Source organism: Ursus arctos, unplaced genomic scaffold, assembly GCF_023065955.2.
Source record: "Ursus arctos isolate Adak ecotype North America unplaced genomic scaffold, UrsArc2.0 scaffold_21, whole genome shotgun sequence".
NCBI lineage: Eukaryota > Metazoa > Chordata > Mammalia > Carnivora > Ursidae > Ursus > Ursus arctos.
The window spans coordinates 2,203,478-2,223,024 of NW_026622886.1; the positions used below are offsets into that span (position 1 = coordinate 2,203,478).

The following is a 19,547-nucleotide window of genomic DNA, read 5'->3' on the forward strand; positions in this document are numbered from 1 at the left end:
AACAAAAGACTAGAAGAGGAAAGAAGACATAATAAACCCACCCAAATTGCCCAGGAAGAAAAACCAGCCAAGCCAATTACGAGAGATAAGAGGCCTAACAATCATCACAAGACTGTTCTCTTATTTCCTTAATTTCTGTGAGAAAATTTAAGTAAAATCCCTGGTGTCCGGTATCCCCAGTGTGTCTGGTATGTAACATTAAGTCCTCAAATTACAGATACATTGATAGTAGCTACTTCCTCTTAGGTGGCCTATACCAGAGAAGGAAGTAGACAGAATGCCGATCGGTGCCCAAGGAGTTAATTCCTTGCAGCAGACCTAGCAGTTGCAAACATCCTCTCAAGATTCACACAAGAGGGGGGTGCCTAGATGGCTCAGTTGGCTAAGTGTCTGCCTTCGGCTCCAGTCATGATCCTGGGGTCCTGGGATCAAGCCTCATGTTGGGCTCCCTGCTCAGAGGGGGGAGCCTGCTTCTTCCTCTCCCTCTGCCCCACCCCCACGCTTCTGCTATCTCAAATAAATAAATAAATAAATATCTTAAAAAAAAAAAAAAAGATTCACACGAGAGGAATAATAAACTTTCTGAAAGAGTTGAGACTTTCTGTGGCTCCATGCTCTCCAAGCTCACCTGCTACATTGAACTGCATTTAGAATTTGGTTTCAAGGATTGTCTCCTATTCTTTCCAATTGGTTGAGCTCTTTACTCCAGACTACCTTTGATTGTATATGGTTGGAGTCAACTCAGCCTCTCCTCTCTCTCAACATTCCCATTCCTGACAACTAGGTAGTCTGGTTTCTGATTGACTTGAAGGGAAAAGATGAGGTGGGGTAGGAGAATTACTAACTCATAGCAGCTTCACTGGGCCCAAACCAGCCTGACTCTCAACAATGGGTATGGGTCTCAATTGTGTCTCCTGGGGGTTTGCTCAGTCGGTTAAGCGTCTGTCTGCCTTCGGCTCAGGTCATGAGCCAGGGTCCTGGGACCAAGTCCACATTGGGCTCCTTGTTCCGAGGGGAGCCTGCTTCTCCCTCTGCCTGCCACTCCTCTTGGTTTTGCTGTCAAATAAACACTTAAAAAAAAAAAAATTGTGTCTCTTGGGGCCACAGCTACCTAAGTCACTCTTCTTCCTCAAAGTGGTATTTGAAGCACTGACAAGTTTTCTCCTATAGGATCAAGTGCCCTAACATTCCTTCATTACTCCTCCTAGGACAAGGTCTCCTTTGGAGGTTGGCTCTCTAGTTAATCTCTGTTCCTCAGACTGGGTGTCCAAATGGAACGTAATACCATGGGTGTAGAAGAGTAGGACTACAGTGGAGTTTAAGCCTAATTTACTTACATTTATCTTAATTTTTTCTTCTTAGTTTTGGTCACATCATTTCAATCTATTTCAGGTTAGATAAAATTTTAGTCATCTTACCAAATGCATGTATTGGTTAATTATCCTAGTTTCGTGTTACGTGCAAATCTGATAAATACACTTTCTTCATTTTCATCTATGCTGAAACAATACATGGAACTGGACAGGGCTAAAGATGGAGGTCTGTGGACTAATACCAGTGCTCCCCTTCCAGGTGGGGGACAGTTCCTAATGAGCTTCTTTGGCTACAGCTGGTTCAACTACCAATCAATCTGTGTAACCAGGATTCAAGATTGTCAAATGCCCTGATGAAATCTATAGACCCAATTAGCATTTCTCTGATATATAAGCTTTACCAAAAGATGAAGTGAGCTTGGGTACAACTTGAGCTGAATAAGCCTGAGAATTTGCTGTAGCTCTGACTTTCATTATACATTCTGGCAAAACATAACTGGATACCAAAGGTATCCAACCATCCTGAATCAAAGTCCTGGCTATTTTGCTAGACACAGATCAAATTTACCTTCAGAAGAGAGGACCAGGACTTCACTTACTCCCTCATGATCAAGTGAGCATGTGAAACAGACTAGGCTAGCTGGACAACATGCCTGAAAGAGCAAACTATGAACTACAGGTTGTGTTGCTGTAAAAAACAGAGTCCAACTCAACATAATTTTTTTTCTTTTTCTTTGTTTAAGACAGAGAGAGCAGGGAGAGGTGGGGGAGGGACTGAGGGAAAGGGAGAATCTTAAGCAGGCTCCACACCCAGCACTGAGCCTGATGTTGGGCTTAATCTCACAACCTGAGATCGTGACCTGAGCCGAGATCAAGAGTCAGACACACTTAACAAATTGAGCCACCCAGGCGCCCCGATGTAATTTATTTCTGCACTGTAAACCTTGAGAAATGTGAAAGCACCATGCAAACAGAAAAGTGCTGTATCAATTTGAGATGAACAGGTCTTGAGGTAAAATAAGGCATTAGAATAACATTTTCCAAGACTCGGCAATAAAGGTTAATGAAGCCAATGACTTCTTGTTTAATTCTTTCCAAGTCTACAGACATAATTCTGCTTTCACCTTCATTACGCTTTCATATGGTTTCAGCAGGGGATACACCTCCTCTTCCAGGAATCTCTGCACCTGCCAAAGAGGAAAGCAAATGTAAGACAAACGAAAACGTCAAGATGTTAGCTTGATAACGCTTTTTTCAATGTCAGTTTATGTCACTGAGAAATAATTTGATGAAGCTCTTATTCCACCACTGAACTTCTATTTTTCTCAACTGCCTGTCAGAAATCTGTCCCTAGACCGAGGCAGCTCAACTCACCATGCCCACACGTGCTTCCCCACAAACCAGCCCAGCCTGTTCTTTCCGTTCCCCAATCTAAAACCATCACTGCTTCTTCCCTCCTCATTCGACCACCTGCCAAGTGACTAACTTCCTGAACGGCCCCGCAGTCTCCCCCTCATCCAGATCTCCCACCACGTTGGCTCCACGGCCTCATCTACTGCGCGGCCTCCTGCAGCAGCTTCCTTGCTGGTCTCCCACCTCCAGTTTGTTTTCCAACTTGAAAACCTGTACCTACTTCTGTACTTGCTGTTCTAGCAACACGCAAACAATTGTAGTTTCTCTCCCATGTTGGACTATGTACTTGCCAACTCCTACTTGTCCCAAAGATTCAGCTCAGATGTCAAGTCTTCCAAGAAGCCTTTCCTGACCTCTCCTATTTTAGGGCTATTCTACTCCTTTGTGGTCCCAAAGGACATGCTTCCCGCAATTCCTGCAGGTACTGCTTGGTATTATAATGACCTCTTTATAAGCCTTCATCACTAAGTTCTGAGCCCCAGAATGAGCGCAGTATCCGAATACATACTGAGCACCTGGTCTGCACTCGTACACCTTTTTGAATTACGAGTGTAGTCTCTGAAAGGCCAAGAGGGAAAATGACATTTACTGAATACCTACTATGCACCAAGTACTATGCTAGGCTTTTTAATCCATATAACCACCAGCCTGTAAGACATGTATTCTTATCCTGTCAGCCAGTGAAAGCCAGAAGTCAGGAACGAACCTGACTGATCTGAGGGTAAAACCCAATCTTTGTCCATTATATCACATGCTCCAGAGCAGAATTCAGGGAGATCCACAGGGGGAAATACTTAGGCAGCTCAAAACAACCAGATCTTCACATTCTAGCCTGCTCTGAATTCTTTCTGACCAGCCTCATTCTCAGCATACCTCCTATAAAGTAGAAACATTAAAGAGAGTATTCCAGGTTCTGCAGCCCAGCAGTGAGGGCATTTTGGGGGCATCTGGGTGGCTCAGTTGGTTAAGCATCCGACTCGATTTTGGCTCAGGTCATGATCTCTGGGTGGTGAGATCAAGCCCAGCATTGGGCTTCACACTGGGTGAGGAACCTGCTTAATACTCTCCCTCTCCCCCAACCCCTCACCCACCACTTGTACACTCTCTCTCTCAAAAAAAATTTTAAATAAAAAAAAAAAGGGCATTTGGGGAGGCTTACAGCGCTATGGAAGTGTTCTCGTGCTTACCTGCTGGGACGCACGACCTGTAAACGAAGAAGGATCCAGTAGATGGTCCAACTGGGAGTGAATGGGACTGAAGTAGGCATCAGCCTGGATTCGCTCTAGGAGGTCATTGTCACCCCCTTCCTGCTTGACCACAGCAGCTGCCTGCTGGGAAAGCACTCTAATCTTCTCATGGCAATCCTGGGAAGACAGTGCGGTATTGCTGGTTCATTTACTAAGAGGGCATTTGGACATCGTAAGAAGCCATCCAACACACTTCCATGCGGTCTGTCTACGTCGGTACACAAAGCCCGTCCAGGCTGAGGTGGTTCCCCTCAGTCGGACTCCACCAAGATCTTGACCCTGACCACACCCTAGGATGAAAATGAAGTTAACGCCCATCTTGCTCTGGCCCCTCTAAAGCTTCATGGACCCTGTGCTCTTGTGTCCTGCCCTCTTCCCGTCATTTCCTATTGGAAATTCAGCCCGAATTCCTTCACTAAAAGTGGACGTTTTCTACAGGTGACTAAGTGATTCGCTTTAAACAAACCAAGTTCACCACAGTCACCCTCCAGAGACAAGCCTGTTCTACAGCAGAATACGGTCACTGCTCTGTACCACTACCAAGACTGGGTGAGGACAGAAATGCTTTCATCCTCCATAAGGGAGAACAGGACTAAAGGTGCACTTTCCACTTATCCCGGAGCATGAGGGGTTAACAAACCTGGCGGTTACCCCCAGCTTTCACCATGGCCATGATGATGTTCTCCGTGGCCATGAAAGGCAGCTCTTGCCGAATGCGCCGCTCAATTACCTAGAAGAACGAATGCAGGGCTAAGATGGCGCAAGGTCACAAAGTCACACACACAGCAGGAGAGCCACTGAGACCAGTAAAAAATGCACACAAGGACAGGAACTATTACATTTATGAAGACAGAGAGCAGAATGGATCGTTTTCATCCACACTGTATTTTTCAGTTTCCTTTCTAATCCAAAGTATTATTTTGATTTAAAAAAGGAATATTGATTTAAATAAACTTTTAAAAGCTGCTTCATTGGAAAGATTTCTAAAACCTGTACTTTGTTAAAATTTCAGTGCCCAACCTCAAGAGCCAAGTATATAATGGAAATGAACCCATCTGCCTCAGGTACTTAAAAACCAGCAAAGGAAATCGTCTGCTCTGCCAGTCACACCAGAGCTGATGATTCATGCTCATAAAGAGTGTAAGCCATTCAAGTACTTCCTTTTCTCTTTTCTATAAACGTGTCTACAGATTCCAGGATTAGCTCTCTAGAGCTTATGTCACAACTTTAGGAATGAGCTCTGGTTAGGAAGAACTCCTCCTACTGGACCAGGATGCAGCTCCCCAAACATACTCACTCCAGAGCAGGAAAAGATTACACTCCCCCTCCCACATGCCAACCGCCCTCCCTAATATTTTGTTTTTTTATTGAGGTTTCTTACTTTAGGGTACACCACCAATCCTTCAGAAACGTTCTGCAGCGTATTCAATATCGTATCTGCAGTGAGAAATGCCTCAGCCAAACAGATACGTCTGGAAAACAAACAGCCAATTCAGTTATCTCTTTAAACAAATATCAATTTGAGTGAAATGTAGGGTGTGTCCCAAGAAGCTGCCTCACTGACCTGTCACGCCACATGTACTACTTGGACAACTTCCTTTCATCTCATGACTTCAGCTACCCCAATATCTGATGACCCTCAAATCTATCACCCCTTGTCCAGGCCACGTGCTTACATGCCAGATCACATACCCCATTGGAGAGCTCTGCCTGGTTGATCCGTAGGTACCTCAAACCCCAGACTGGACTCAGCCACTTTTCCACTGCTTCCTGCTCGCATGTCAAACCCACTCTTCTTCTCCCTGTGGCTCCTGTCTCAGTAAATGGGACTAGCACACCATCATCAATTAATTCTCACTGCAGTCCACCAAGGCCAGCCAATTTGCCCCTGATTTTATTACTTATATCCTTCCTCTCTGATCACATGGCCACTGTGCCAGCGTGGACTTGGATTTTTTTTAAAGAAGCCTCCTAACTTGTTCTGACCAGATCCATGTCCCCTTACAACTGATTCTCCAAATTGTTACAGGGTGTTTGAACGGGCACATCTGATTAGGTCACGCCCTGCTGAGTATTCATTCAATGGCTGACTTCTGAATGAGCTCACACATCTTACTTCCATCAATGTCTTATTCCCTGGATTACACACAGATCCCAGAGAGCTAGCTTTAACTATATATCCTTTTCAGATCCCAGTACAATGCAAGCAAACCACAGTAACACGAAACTGCTTTAAAAAGTATAGGATAGGGGCGCCTGGGTGGCTCAGTCATTAAGCGTCTGCCTTCAGCTCAGGGCATGATCCCAGGGTCCTGGGATTGAGCCCCACATCAGGCTCCCTGCTCCGTTGGGAGCCTGCTTCTTCCTCTCCCACTCCCCCTGCTTGTGCTCCCTCTCTCGCTGGCTGTCTCTCTGTCAAATAAATAAATAAAATATTAAAAAAAAAAAAAAAGTACAGGATAGGGGTGCCTGGCTGGCTTATTTGAAGGCTCTCCTTCAGCTCAGGTCATGATCTCAGGGTCCTGGGATCAAGCCCAGTATCAGACGCCCTGCTCACCAGGAAGTCTGCTTCTGCTTCTCCCTCTCCCTCCACCACCCCCATCCCCGCTGCTGTGCGTGCTCTCTCTCAAATAAAAAAAAAATCTAAAAAAAAAAAAAAAGTATACATATAGGGGCACCTGGCTGCCTCAGTTAGTGGAGCGTGTGACTCGATCTCAGGTTGTAAGTTCGAGCTCCACATTGGGTGTAGGGATTACTTAAAAACAAAAATCTTTTTTTGTTTCTTTTTTTGAGTGAATGAAGCCACCACAGATGTTTATTAAGCAAGGATACAGAAAAACCTCTCAGGAGTGAGAGGGGTCCTGACAGGGTTGCCCCAAAACAAAAATCTTTAAGTATAAACGTAAAGCAGAAAACCACGTGCATGTTGGTACTTTATTCATACCTACACGCTACTTCTGACGCATCTCATCACTAATCACCATGTAACTGTCCCAAGACACTACACCTGCCTTCAGCACAGTAACTAAACTCCTTTTCAGGGCCTACAGGGCCTTTCATAAACTAGCTGTGATCCGTCATCCTGTCCCACTCATCTCTTGCCACACACAGACTTCACTCCCCAGTGCTACCTGACTGCTGGTAACTCCCTAACTGTTCTTTCTCCTGCCTTTATGCCTTCATATATGCTTCCAAACTTGTCTTTTTTTTTTTTTTTAAAGACCTATTATCTTTATTTACTTATACAGAGGGAGAGATCTTACAGGCTCCACACCCCGCACTGAGCCCGACACGGGACTCAATCTCACAACCCTGAGATCATGACCTGAGCTGAAATCAAGAGTCAGACCTTAACCAACTAAGCCGCCCAGGTGCCCCTATATCTTAGCTTAAAGGTCTTTAAAAACGCCTGTTTTTAAAGGGCGCCTGCGTGGCTCAGTTGGTTAAGCATCTGCCTTCTGCTCAGGTCATGATCCCAGGGTCCTGGGATTGAGCCCTGCATCGGGTTCCTTGCTCAGTGGGGAGCCTGCTTCTCCCTCTCTCTCTGCCATTCCCCCTGCTTCTGCTCTCGCTCTCTTTCAAATAAATAAATAAATAAATTTTTAAAAAGCCTATATTTCTTGAGTCTTAGAGCATCGCCTTCTCTGTGAACCCTTCCCTGACTCCTCCACCACTACTCCCCCATCCTAGCTCCCACAGAGATTATCTCACATACATTCTGACCCTAACACGCATCACACTGTTCTATGTTCTTGCCTTCCTGCTAGACTCGAGGCTCTGCGGGGACAAACAGAAAATACACAGATGCTCAAAACATCCTTCTGCTTCCAGGCTCCTCTTCTGGTCCTCCCCCAACTTGTTGAACGTGGCATCCCCCTTCTACTGACCGATTGGCACTATCATCCAGCGTGCGCTCAAACCACTGCACGGATGCCGTCTGCAGTGGGTCCATGAGAAGGGTCATCAGGTGACGAGCAAGGCTGCAGCACCGCTCTGAGCGCATAGGGTTCCGCTTGTATGGCATCGCGCTTGAGCCTGCCCCATACAAGGAAAAACAAAAGCAGAGAGACTTCAGAGGACACTGAGTGCCCGAGCACACTGCTGGGTGAGCTACTAACGCAGGCCCACAGGCCTCTCAGCATCTCTGCGGTGTTCTCATGTCTTCACAGAACACTCACCAATCTGCTGTTTCTCGAAGGGCTCCTCCATCTCCTTGAGGTTCGCCAGGAGTCGTATGTCGGTACAAATCTGGGGGGAAAGGGCTAGGCAACGTCCCGCACTGTTGGTGCGCAGGACTCTGGGAGCAGGGGCTAGACTGATGAAGGAGGTGAGCACGACCTCTCTAAGAGTTCCTGGAGAATACCTCACTCAGACTTCTCCTGGCTCCTGAAGAGCAGGGATAACAAATAAGGGAGCATGGGAACACTTGTGTGAAACATCACTGACGACAGCAAGGAAAGACAATGCAAGACGAGCTTTAATGAGAACTCTGGAGCTAGTCTGTCTTTTAGAGCACCTTAATTTAAGAGGTGTCACCTACAGACCCCAGATGGTGAAAATGAAGCTTGACGTCTCTTGAGAGATGTAACTATAATAAAAGTCCGAGGCGAATTCCATCTGTCTGTGGTTTGCAGAACTCTCAGCCCACCCCCACAAACTGCTACCACCACTCACCTTGTGCACGGATGCCCCCAAGCTAGCCAGCACAGACAGCACCTCAATATCCACTTTTCGTGTATAGGTCTGTCCTGTGATGATGAAAGCCCTAGAAATAAATTGAAGAGAGTCGTAAGTGAAAATATTTCAGGGGCGCCTGGCTGGCTCAGGTGGCGGAGCACGCAACTCTTAATCTCAGGGTTACGTTCGAACCCCACACTGGGTGCGCAGATTATTTAAAAATAAAATCTGGGAGGGAAAAAGTGCTTTTTCAAAACGTGACTGTCAAACAAATGAGCAAAAACAGACCTTAAGCAAGAGCTTGGTCTCACTGGTATACTAAGTCATACTGAGCCCAGACAACCTCACTGGTAATATGCTTCTGAAACAAACTGTTTTTCTCTCCTTTTTACTAACACCCAGACCTGAGAAGGAAGTGTGGGCCTGTGGTACCCACATCTTGCCACAGCCTGATGGAAATGCCTAGAACAAGGAGCCATGCTGAAGCGTGATGGCCCTCAGTGGAAATGGTCAGATTTAGATGAAACCACTAGAGGACCTCAACATGGGTGAGACTATTCAAAAGAATCTCAGAAGTAAACACTTTGCTTATTCCTTATAGACTATAAAAAAAAATAGAATCTAGACTATAAAGAAAAACAACCCAGGCCAGAGATAAAAGAAAATGGGCAGAAGAACAAAAGAAGAAAAGGTCAGATCAAGAGGTACCCTGAACACAGGCCTTCCATCACTTAATAGGGAAGTCAACACTTTTCCCATTTACCTACCTCTTAAATCCTGCCTTTTCTGTCACCATCTTGTCAAGCTGCTCTACCTTGGAAGAAAAAGACATCCCTGTAGAAATCCAGGTGTGACCAGTATGAGGACATCTCAACATCCTGCCCAGGCTTCAACCTCCTTCCAGTCCAGAGACTCCACTCATCCCAAGATCAATCTCTCCTCCCATTCTGGAGGTCAGCTCTGTCTCTGGTGCTCTCACCACTGAGTTTCTGTGTCCCCAGTTGCTCTCGGAATACCTTCTGGTCATCTCCTTCGAAGAGTTGCAGGAAGCTGGCCTGAGTGCCAGTGGTGCCCTTCACTCCCCGGAAGCGCAGGTCATCTCGGACACGCTTCAAGTTCTGCAGATCCATGCAAAGATCCTGAATCCAAAGGCAGCAACGTTTCCCAACTGTGGTCAGCTGAGCAGGCCTGAAAATGACCCAAAAAGGACACAGAGAAGTCTCGAACCAAGGACTTACTTCATAAAAGCTTCACTGCTTCTTCAAACAATCACTGCTTACTCCTGGAAAGCATTAAGAATTAAAGTAAGAGAGAAACCGGTGTAGACAAAACCAGAGCTAAGAAGTTTGAGCAAATAATGGTTAAGGAAATTCAATGTCATTTATAAATATTCAGTGATTATAAAACTAAAGGTCTCCTAACATAGCTCTTTCTTTATCATCAAGAGGCAATATGAGGGCAGGGACAATGTCTGTTTTGTTTGTCCCCAGACTTTGGCAAGTCAAATACACTCATGTAACAAACATTTGCCAAGTATCCAATGTGTTCTTGGTTTTGAAAAAAGAGCAAATAAAATAGACAAGGTTTCTGTCCAATGGAACTCACATTGTGGTGTAAACAAGTAAACCAAGTAACTATTGATATTTTTTTTTTGTCAGAAATATGAAAACACAAAATGATGAAGACACTGGAGAGTGCTACTCCAGACTGTCAATAAAGGAAGCCCTCTCCGAGGAGACAAGATCTGATGAGAGGGTAGCCATGCTGTGGAGAACCCCAACACACACATAACCAAAGGACTCTAACGTAACAGCTGATGGCTTTGCTCCCTAAGTCTAAACCAACCTGCTGCAGGTCCGTTTCTGAACGTAAAATATTATTACGAATACACTGCGATAAAGCTGCAGCTCTAACAGATGACCTAGCTCATGCCAGGTGGCTTTTCTCTCCTACCAGGCGAATGACACGGACAGCTGGCAACAAGAAGGCACACCACGAGCCATAATATGTCCCCCAATTAATCTCATGGTAGTTTTCTAGCTGATAGATTACTGGTCCAAGCAAAGAAATAAATGGACGGCTTTGTTGGATCTGTTTATGGCAGCATTGTACGTAACAGCCACAAAGTGGAAACAACCCAAATGTCCATAAAGTGAAGAACGGACAAACAAAATCTGGTCTATCTACCATTTTGCCTATGAAAGGAAATGAAGCAGTCTACATGCTACAGTAGGACCACTGAAAACATTATACTAAGTGACTAAAGCCAGTCATAACAAAATGAATACTGAAGGACTCTACTTAACTAAAATGTCCAGAAGAGGCAAATCCATAGACAGAAAACAGACCATGATTGCCAGGGGACAGGTAAGGGGGGAGTGGGATGACTGCTAAATGGGTGTGGGTTTTTTTGAGGGGTGATGGAAATATTCTGAAATTATATACAGGTGACTGTGTAAGTCTGTAAGTATACTAAAATCCACTTATTAGGGGCACCTGGGAGGCTCAGTCGGTTGGGCATCCGACTCTTGATTTCGGCTCAGGTGGTCTCAGGGTCATGGGATTGAGCTCCACATCAGGCTCTGCGCTCAGTAGGGAGTCCGCCTGACATTCTCTCTAGCTTTCCCTCTGCACCTGCCCCAGCTCATGCTCTCTAAAATAAAGAAATCTTTAAAAAAAAAAAAAAAAAACATAAACCACCATTAACTGCAGACTTAAAAAAGGGTGAATTTTATGGTATGTGAATTATATCTCAATAAAGTTGCTTCCCCTCTCCCCTTTCAAAAAGATTTGAGAGAGAGAGAAGGAAAAGAGAGAGGGAAAGAGAGGGCAGAGGGAGGGGGAGAGGGAGAGAGGGAATCCTGAAGCAGACTCCCCATAGAACAGGGAGCCTGATGCAGGGCTCAATTCCAGGACCCTGAGACCATGACCTAAGCCAAAATCAAGTCAGCTACTTAACTAACTGAGCCACCCATACACCCCCCCCCTTTTTTTTTTTGAAAGTAGGCTCCACATTCAACACGGGGCTTGAACTCACAACCCTGAGATCGAGAGTCCCATGCTCTCCTGAGAGAGCCAGCCAGATGCCCAGGAACTGACCTATACCGAGGAGATACATGCATCAATACCAGCAGTGCCTGCTGCTGCTAACTGGGGCCGCGGATGCCCTCGTCACGCTGCACCCAGAGGAATACTGGGATGCATGCATTCTCTGGGCACTCCCCAGTGCTCACAGGAGAGGAAGAGGAGCTGCAACTCAGGTAATGCTAGGGAACCAGCAGAAGGCATTTGTCATGGTCAACCCCGACATACTGCACACGGACTCCTCATGAACAATTTCTTCAGGCTTCTGCTACCAGTAAACGCAGGCCCTAACTTTGAAGAAGATTAAACTCAACAGCCTTTCTTAAATTATAGGAGATAATACCCTTGCTGCTATAGTAATACCCCCATCAAAATGTAAGGCCGATGCTAACACACCACTACTAAAATATCATCATTAGAAATTTGCTACTAGCATTCCAAAAATGACATTCTCTGCTTTTGAAAAGGATTTTATTTGATAATCATAAAAATACTTGTGCATTTTAAAAATCAAAAATATAAAATATAGGGAAAAATTTAATTATCCTATTATCCTTAAACCAGAGAAATCAGTATTTACATCTTGGTGTAATTTTTTCCAATCTTCGTACAATTTATATGTTGTCTGTATCCCGTAACATTAACCTGAGCATATTTCCATATTAATCTTACGAGCATGATTTCAATGGCTGCGTATTATTCCAGCCTACGAATATACTATATGCTATACCTTAATTATTCTCTTATTGTGCACGTTTAGATTGTTTCCAATGCTTACTATCAAAACCAATATTTTAATAAAGATCTTTGTACATAAGGCTTTTTGCATAATTTAGATTACTTCCTTGGGCTAGAGTTTTAAAAATGAAATTACTGAATCAAGGAGAATGAATACTTTCTAAGGCTCTTGATCCGTATTTCCCAATGTTCCCCAAATGAACTCTTACAAGTCTCTAGCTTTTTAGGTAGGGACAAGGTTCATTCCTCATAAGCATCCCAAGTTTATTTGCTTAACCTATGTTTTGAGATTCTTCACCTCCAGGCTTCCACAGAGAAGGGAAACGGAAGAAAGAAATGAAAGCCAACTGCACACAAACTCGCCCAAGTCCCAAGAAGTAATCATATCACTTACTGGAAATGTGTGAAACCTAAGGTGGGGAGATCAGCTCGTTCCTTAGCAAAGTCAGCAAGCCGAGAGATCACCCTAGCAAGCTGCAAGAAAGACCACGTAGTGAAGAATGAGTTCAGCTGAGCTTGTTACATAATCAGGAACTAAACTTTTAGACAATTTAATATAAAATTACATCTCCCGCCTAAGGAAGGCAGAGGCATATCTTTCCATCTTTGCATCCCAGAGTGCCTTGATGAGTTCAGGGCAACCAAAGTTTGAAAACTGAGTTGACTACCTAAAGAGTCATGAACTTTTTCTGCACAATTTTAAGACCACTTACGTGCGCATGCAGATAAAAACAGGACAAAATCACAAATCTGACCAACATATTCCAACAACGAGCTGCTGGTTAACTTCCTTCATTTAAAAGGCTATGTTTTAAAAAGAATTTGCTTAGAGTGATTTAACCCAAAAACAGAGAATTAGTTCTACAGACCAGATACAGAATCATTCATCTGAACAGAAGACAATCTATTTATATTCACATTGCATTGATTTATTCGAAAGTGGTGCCCATCTCCTATCATGGGGAACCCAGGGCTGACAGGAAACTGTTGCCAACTCCTTACCTTTGGCAAAAGCAGGTCAAATGCATTTCTAAGAATAATCAGGTCCTGCAAAGGAAAATGCAGTGGTCTCACCTTAAACAGCTTTGCCCAAACAATAATATTACATAACACTTCTTGGCCATCATAACTGGGCTTCTCAGCTACCACCTTTCTCACTATTAGCAACCCTCCATGCAAGCCAGAAGATCCTAACAGAAGTGGTTCTTTTCAGAATACTGTTTTAAAAGCACATCAACCTGGAGAGCAGTACTTCTGGGATCTCCAAGGAACAAAACCCTTATACCTCCAAAGGCCAATGTACATGGTAACTAAAACAAGTGGAGAACAGTCACGGAGCAAATTCCCATCCTGAATACTGTGAAGATGTCAGGTCAACAAGCTCTAGATGTTCCCAAAGAGGAGTGCCCGAGTCTCTGAGAAGCTTCCAGGGGGAACATTCCATTAGTTTCCCCCCTCCTTTGTTCACGTCTATCGTTGCTAACAAAAAAAAAACGACATGAACCAGAATATCAAGGTTTAGGAAATTTGAAGCTGTTCTTGAGGGAAATAGGAGATGTAGTTCAGGCAACTCGCATGAGATAGTAATTGAGGAGTCCAACTACACACTGTTTAAAAAAAAAAAAAAAAAGTATATTCCAAGAGAGGGGATTGTTGTTCTTCCGTTATCTGAGTCACCAATTACACACAGATGCCTTTAATTATGTACCACTTGAGACTATAAGTATTTGGGGCAACTTAAAAATCAGTGGCTTCTTTCTGAATTGGAAGTGTATCTGGAATGGAATTTCTGTTCCCATGAGCACAGTGTGATTAAGAGCACAGGTTTGGGGCCATTCTCCCTGGGCTTGTATCCTTTCTAGCTGTGTCACATTAAGCAAGTTCTTCAACCTCTCTTTAAGCGTCCTCACCCGTAGAGACGGGGATTCTAAAGCCAGATCCGGAAGACTACACATTTTGATTCTACTTATAGGACATGACGAGAAAAGGCAAAACTACAGAGAAAGAAAGCAGGTCAACGGTTGTCTGGGCTGGAAAGCAGGAGTGGGGACTGACTGCAAACAGGCATGAGAACTTTTCAGAGTGAGGGATGTGCCATAAAACCAGAGCGTAGTGAAGGTTGAACAGTATCAATTCACTAAAACTCACTGGACTGCAGTGATGGGGAAATTTATAGTATGTAAACTTCACCTCAAGAAGCTGTTGAAAAATGGAGATAAAAGCACCTCTCTTACGGTTGTTGTGAAGAATAAATGAAGTAAAACATACAAAGTGCTCAGAATACTGCCAAGCACCTAGTAAACTCAGGAAAACGCGATATTACTTTTTCATGTTTGACGGTAAGCCGCTCTGCCGATTAAGAGTTTTGTGTAAGAATCATAATGCAATCCCTTCTTTTTTTTCAGAAGTTACAGCAAAGAGTTATAAAGGACTTTGGAAAGAAAATCCCTCTGGACAATTACCTTGCCCCTAAAACACTAAGACCTTGACTTATGTCCAGCCAACCAAGGCATAAACTGCATCTGCCGGTCTTATATTACGGAGGTCATTAGGGGCTTATGGTTTAGATTAGAAGAATAACAAAAGCAGAAAATTCCTGAGGTTAAGATACCCCTAAAACTAAAGATCTCTGGAGTCACTTCCTAAAATTAGATAAAAGCAAATAAAATTTATAAATCCATTATGAAAACGGAGTCCTAAGAGGAAACAGAACGCTACAGATTCCTACTGTATTGTCTCCAACATAGCAGGAGGTGGCGCCCAGATGAATTATGGCAGCAGCTTTCGGGCAGCAGTGGCCAAACGTGTGCACGTGAGCCATCACGTCATGTCGCAACTGCTTCTCCTCCTCAGCTGCCATCTTGAAGTCGATGTTGTCCAGGTTTGATTTCATCTCCTGGATTTGTTCATCTGTGATCGGCAAACCCAACGTCTGCAGAACAGGCAAAACAAAATAAAATAACAACGACTTGAAGTGACGCCAAGAAAAAAACTGGTTCATACTAGCATTTACGCCCCACCTCCCAATTCTTAAATTAAAATTTGGGGCAGGGCTCTGCGTGGCTCAGTTGGATGAGCCACGCCAGCTCTTGCTTTCAGCTCAGGTCATGACCTCAGGGTCTTGGGACTGAGCCCTGCAACAGGCTCCCTGCTCAGGGACAGGCTCCCTGCTCAGCGGGGCAGTCTGCTTGTCTCCCTTCTCCCTTTGACTCCCACCAAGCCCTGGTTTGCAAGTACTCGCTCTAAAATAAATCAATAATTCTTTAGAAAAAAATAAAAATAAAATTGGGGGCAATTAAAAGTACATGGGGAAGAAGGCATGTTTTCTTTTTTAAGATTTTATTTATTTATGGGGTGTCTGGGTGGCTCAGTCAGTTAAGCGACTGCCTTCAGCTCAGGTCATGATCCCGGAGTCCTGGGATCAAGCCCCCATCGGGCTCCCTGCTCAGCAGGGGAGTCTGGTTCTCCCCCTCCCTCAGCTCATGCTCTCTCCCTCTCTCTCCTTCAAATAAATGAAATCTTAAAAAAAAAAAAAAAAGATTTTATTTATTTATTTTTGGGGGGCACACATGCGCACGGGGAGGGACAGAGGGAGAAGCAATCCCAAGGTGACTGCACAGAGTGTGAAGCACCACACAGGGCTCGATCCCACTACCCTGAGATCACCACCAGAGCCAAAACCAAGAGTCAGTTGCTCAACCGACTCCAGGCACCCTGGAGGGCATGATTTTCTTTTTTTTAATTTTTTATCCATTTTTAATAGTAATTTTTTATTACGTTATGTTAGTCACCATACAGTACATCCCAAGTTTTTGATGTAAAGTTCCATGATTCATTACTTGTGTATAACACTCAGTACTCCATGCAATATGTGCCCTCCTTACTACCCATCACCAGCCTATCCCCCACCCTCTCCCCTCTAAAGCCCTCAGTTTGTTTCCCAGAGTCCATAGTCTCTCATGGTTCATTCCCCCTTCTTTTTACCCCCCTTCCTTCTTCCCTTTCTTCTCCTACCAATCTTCCTACTTCTTATGTTCCATAAATGAGTGAAACCATATGATAATTGTCTTTCTCTGCTTGACTTATTTCGCTTAGCATTATCTCCTCCAGTCCCATCCATGTTGCTGCAAATGTTGTGAAATCGTTCTTTTTGATGGCTGAGTAATATTCCAACTAATTTTTTTATCTATTTATTTTTGAGAGAGAGAGAGAGCACACTGGAGCGAGTGCAAGTGGCGGGAGGGGCAGAGGGAGAAGCAGACTCCCAGGTGAGCCAGGACCCTGGGATCCCGACCTGAGCCAAAGGTAGACACTTAACCACAGACACTTAACCCACTGAGCCACCCAGGCGCCCAAAGGCATGATTTTCTTAATGAATAATGTTGATTACATTCTAAGTAAATGCCAAAATATACAATATAATTCTGATCTTTGTTCCCTCTGCCCTTGTATCTCTGCCTGGTTCACACGTTCTGGTCTCTGGACTCAAATGTCATCTCCTTGAAGAGGTCTTTCCCAACTCCAATATTAAACATCCTTCTTATATACCATTCATCTATCCCTTTAACCTAAATTTATTTACAACACTTATCGCCACATGACATTTTTACAAATGCATTAGCCTGTCCCTCCCCCTAGAATGTATACTCCGTAAGAGGAGAGTTTGTTTTATTTATTGCTTACCCCTTAGTGCTTGGCCTGTAAGTGCCCCAAGTGCGGGATCCAGGCCAAAACTTTACATTTGACCCAGATGGATTTACTTAGAGAAATGAAAATTAAGATCATTGTTAGTGGTTTTGCCAACAAATTATATACAGCAAATTCAGTAAAACTGAAAACCACTGCAGGATTTTATTGAGAAAAATATAAACATCTTACATTCATCCATCACTGGAAAAATCTGGCTGGCAAAAACCAGCTTGCAGCCCACAGGCAGCTCAGAACCCTGGATTCAAGTGCAGAATTATACAGATTGGTAAAATTCATTCAAACTCACTTGAAACTCCCAAGCCTTGGCCCTGGGGAGAATCTTGCATCTTAGGCCTGTCTTGTTCAAGATGGCAGTTACTTGCCAGATGTGGCTATTTACATTTAAACTGATTGAAATTAAAAAGTAAAAATTCAGTTCCTCAGTCACACTACCCAAATTTCAAAAGCTCAGTAGCCACAGGGGCAAAGCTGCCTCAGACTGTTAGACAGTAGAGAGTTATCTCAGGGCTCCTCTCAAAGCAAAGCAGCAGGGGGCAGTGTGGCCAAACTGCTTCCAATCCCCTGGGCAATGCATCTTGTTAAAATTTCTCCCCCACTCCTGCTTTTCTGCATTCCTCCTAATCTCTTATTCAATTTTTTCCCCTTAACTACTAAATTATTGCACAGTTTATGCTAATTTTGACACCTTAACAGAAAATCCAAACACAGGAGATCATACCAAAACCGTATGCATTTCGGGCAGTGTGCTGACTGGGCAGAGGAAAGAATGCATATTCATAGGACTCTACATTGCAATTCCAACTAAAAGACATTTACTAGCTACGGTGATCCTGCAAAGTCTTTGAATGCCACTACCCTCAACTACATAATGGAGCAGCATATGAAAGAGAAAAGAATACAGGCCAGTACATAATAAATCACACCACCCTATTAATGTCCTCTTCTACCCATTCCTGTTATCTGAGCCAATATTCTATGAAGTCTTTCCGTGCCTCCGTTCCGTCATCTGTCAAACATCTGTAAAATAGTTCTAACCATACAGAGCTATTTAGAGGGTTAATGAGCCATTAATATGCAAGGCCTTAAGACAGTGCCTGGCACATAGTAGGCATGATAAAAGTGTCTACTATTATTATGTCGCTTAATTATCTTGAGGACAGTGATGGGGAGGGGAAAAATCTAGGGAAGAGTTTCCTGTTTGGGGAGTTCCGCTGTCCCTGGGTCCCAGGCAGTGCTAAGATTGTTTCCAAGTTTCCTAATGCCCTTTGAGAGGACACTGTCATCTTGCCTGTTGTGGCATTTTCCTCTGAAACTTTATAGCTCTCTGGATCACCTTCAGTTTCCTTCAACTCCTCTGGAAAGGCCCCTCTGGAGCTACTTCTCAAAGCGTTGAGCTAAATAGCTCTACATGCAGCTCTTGTAAGAGACACCAGAAATCCCACTTAATAACCCCCTACCCTGATTCTCCCTCCTTAGAAAAGCAAAACACAGCCGATTGGAACGGAAACAATGGCGAGGAAACACGAATTTTGTAGTGACACTCCTGTCACTAACTACATTGAGGCACTGTGGAAGACGAAGTGGCTGAGTGCTCAGGCTCTGCATTGAACCCAGGTTCACACCCCGGTTCAGCAATTAATGGTTAGGTGCAAATAACGCGCTTGGGTATCACTGAGGCTTGATTTCTCCCATATAATGTGGAGAGTTTGCAGAGTTTATGGGTTAAATGGGAAAAGATGTGTAAAGAAATTAAGAGTCGCACAATAACACGTAACGAGCGCTCAGTGTCCGTGGTCAACAGAGTATTCCTGCAGGAATGGCTAAGATAAATCCTTAAAACCGAAGCGTGCATTTCTCGCCGCCTCCTCCGCGTGTCTAACCCTCCATGAGTCAAAACAAGGGAGGCAACAGGTGTCGGCTCCCGGGCCTTCTGCCCTGACCTTCCTGGGGCCATAGCTCCTTAGGAAAGGGATACTCGGCCGAAAATAGCGGGGCAGCTCCCCCCAGGGGCCAGGCCTAGGCTCGGCGCCGAGCCCCGCACGTGCTGGGGCGGGCCCGCCCCTCCCCGCCCCTCCCCGCCCGGCCCCTTTCCGCGGCCCGTTACCTGCTCGGCCTCCGCCAGCCACAGCCAGAGCTGCCGCCAGGTCCGGAATTTGTACCTGTCGCTAAACACGAAGCACATCTCTGGGCTGGCGTAGCGGGAGGCAAGCGGCGTGCGGTAGCTGTCGTGCCCGCATGCCGCCTGCTGCCCGCCGCCGTCACCTCTCTCCGCCATCCCGAACACGAAAACCTGCTAGGGAAGGGAGGGCCAGCGAGGGCGGGAGCGGAAGTCCGGGGGCGGGACTTCCTCCATTCGGGGCGATAC

At 44.7% G+C, this 19,547-nt stretch overlaps 1 protein-coding gene across 2 annotated transcripts; it reads right to left on the minus strand.

The window, feature by feature from the left end:
* Positions 1-2,367: 2,367 nt before the first annotated feature.
* Positions 2,368-19,515, minus strand: ADSL (adenylosuccinate lyase). 2 transcript variants are annotated; one of them, XM_026479582.4, is made up of 13 exons: positions 19,287-19,515; positions 15,201-15,404; positions 13,475-13,519; positions 12,867-12,946; positions 9,667-9,838; positions 9,418-9,464; positions 8,648-8,738; positions 8,152-8,221; positions 7,861-8,008; positions 5,355-5,445; positions 4,614-4,703; positions 3,914-4,090; positions 2,368-2,500 (listed from the first exon to the last, which is right to left on the minus strand). In XM_026479582.4, exons 1-13 carry the CDS (start codon positions 19,455-19,457, stop codon positions 2,414-2,416), a joined length of 1,473 nt encoding a protein of 490 aa, XP_026335367.2. In that variant the 5' UTR covers positions 19,458-19,515; the 3' UTR covers positions 2,368-2,413. The 2 variants fall into 2 exon arrangements, with proteins under 2 accessions (XP_026335367.2, XP_026335368.1); XM_026479583.4 differs by lacking the exon at positions 2,368-2,500 and having other exon boundaries at positions 3,914-4,263; positions 19,287-19,502.
* Between the last annotated feature and the right edge of the window lie 32 nt (positions 19,516-19,547).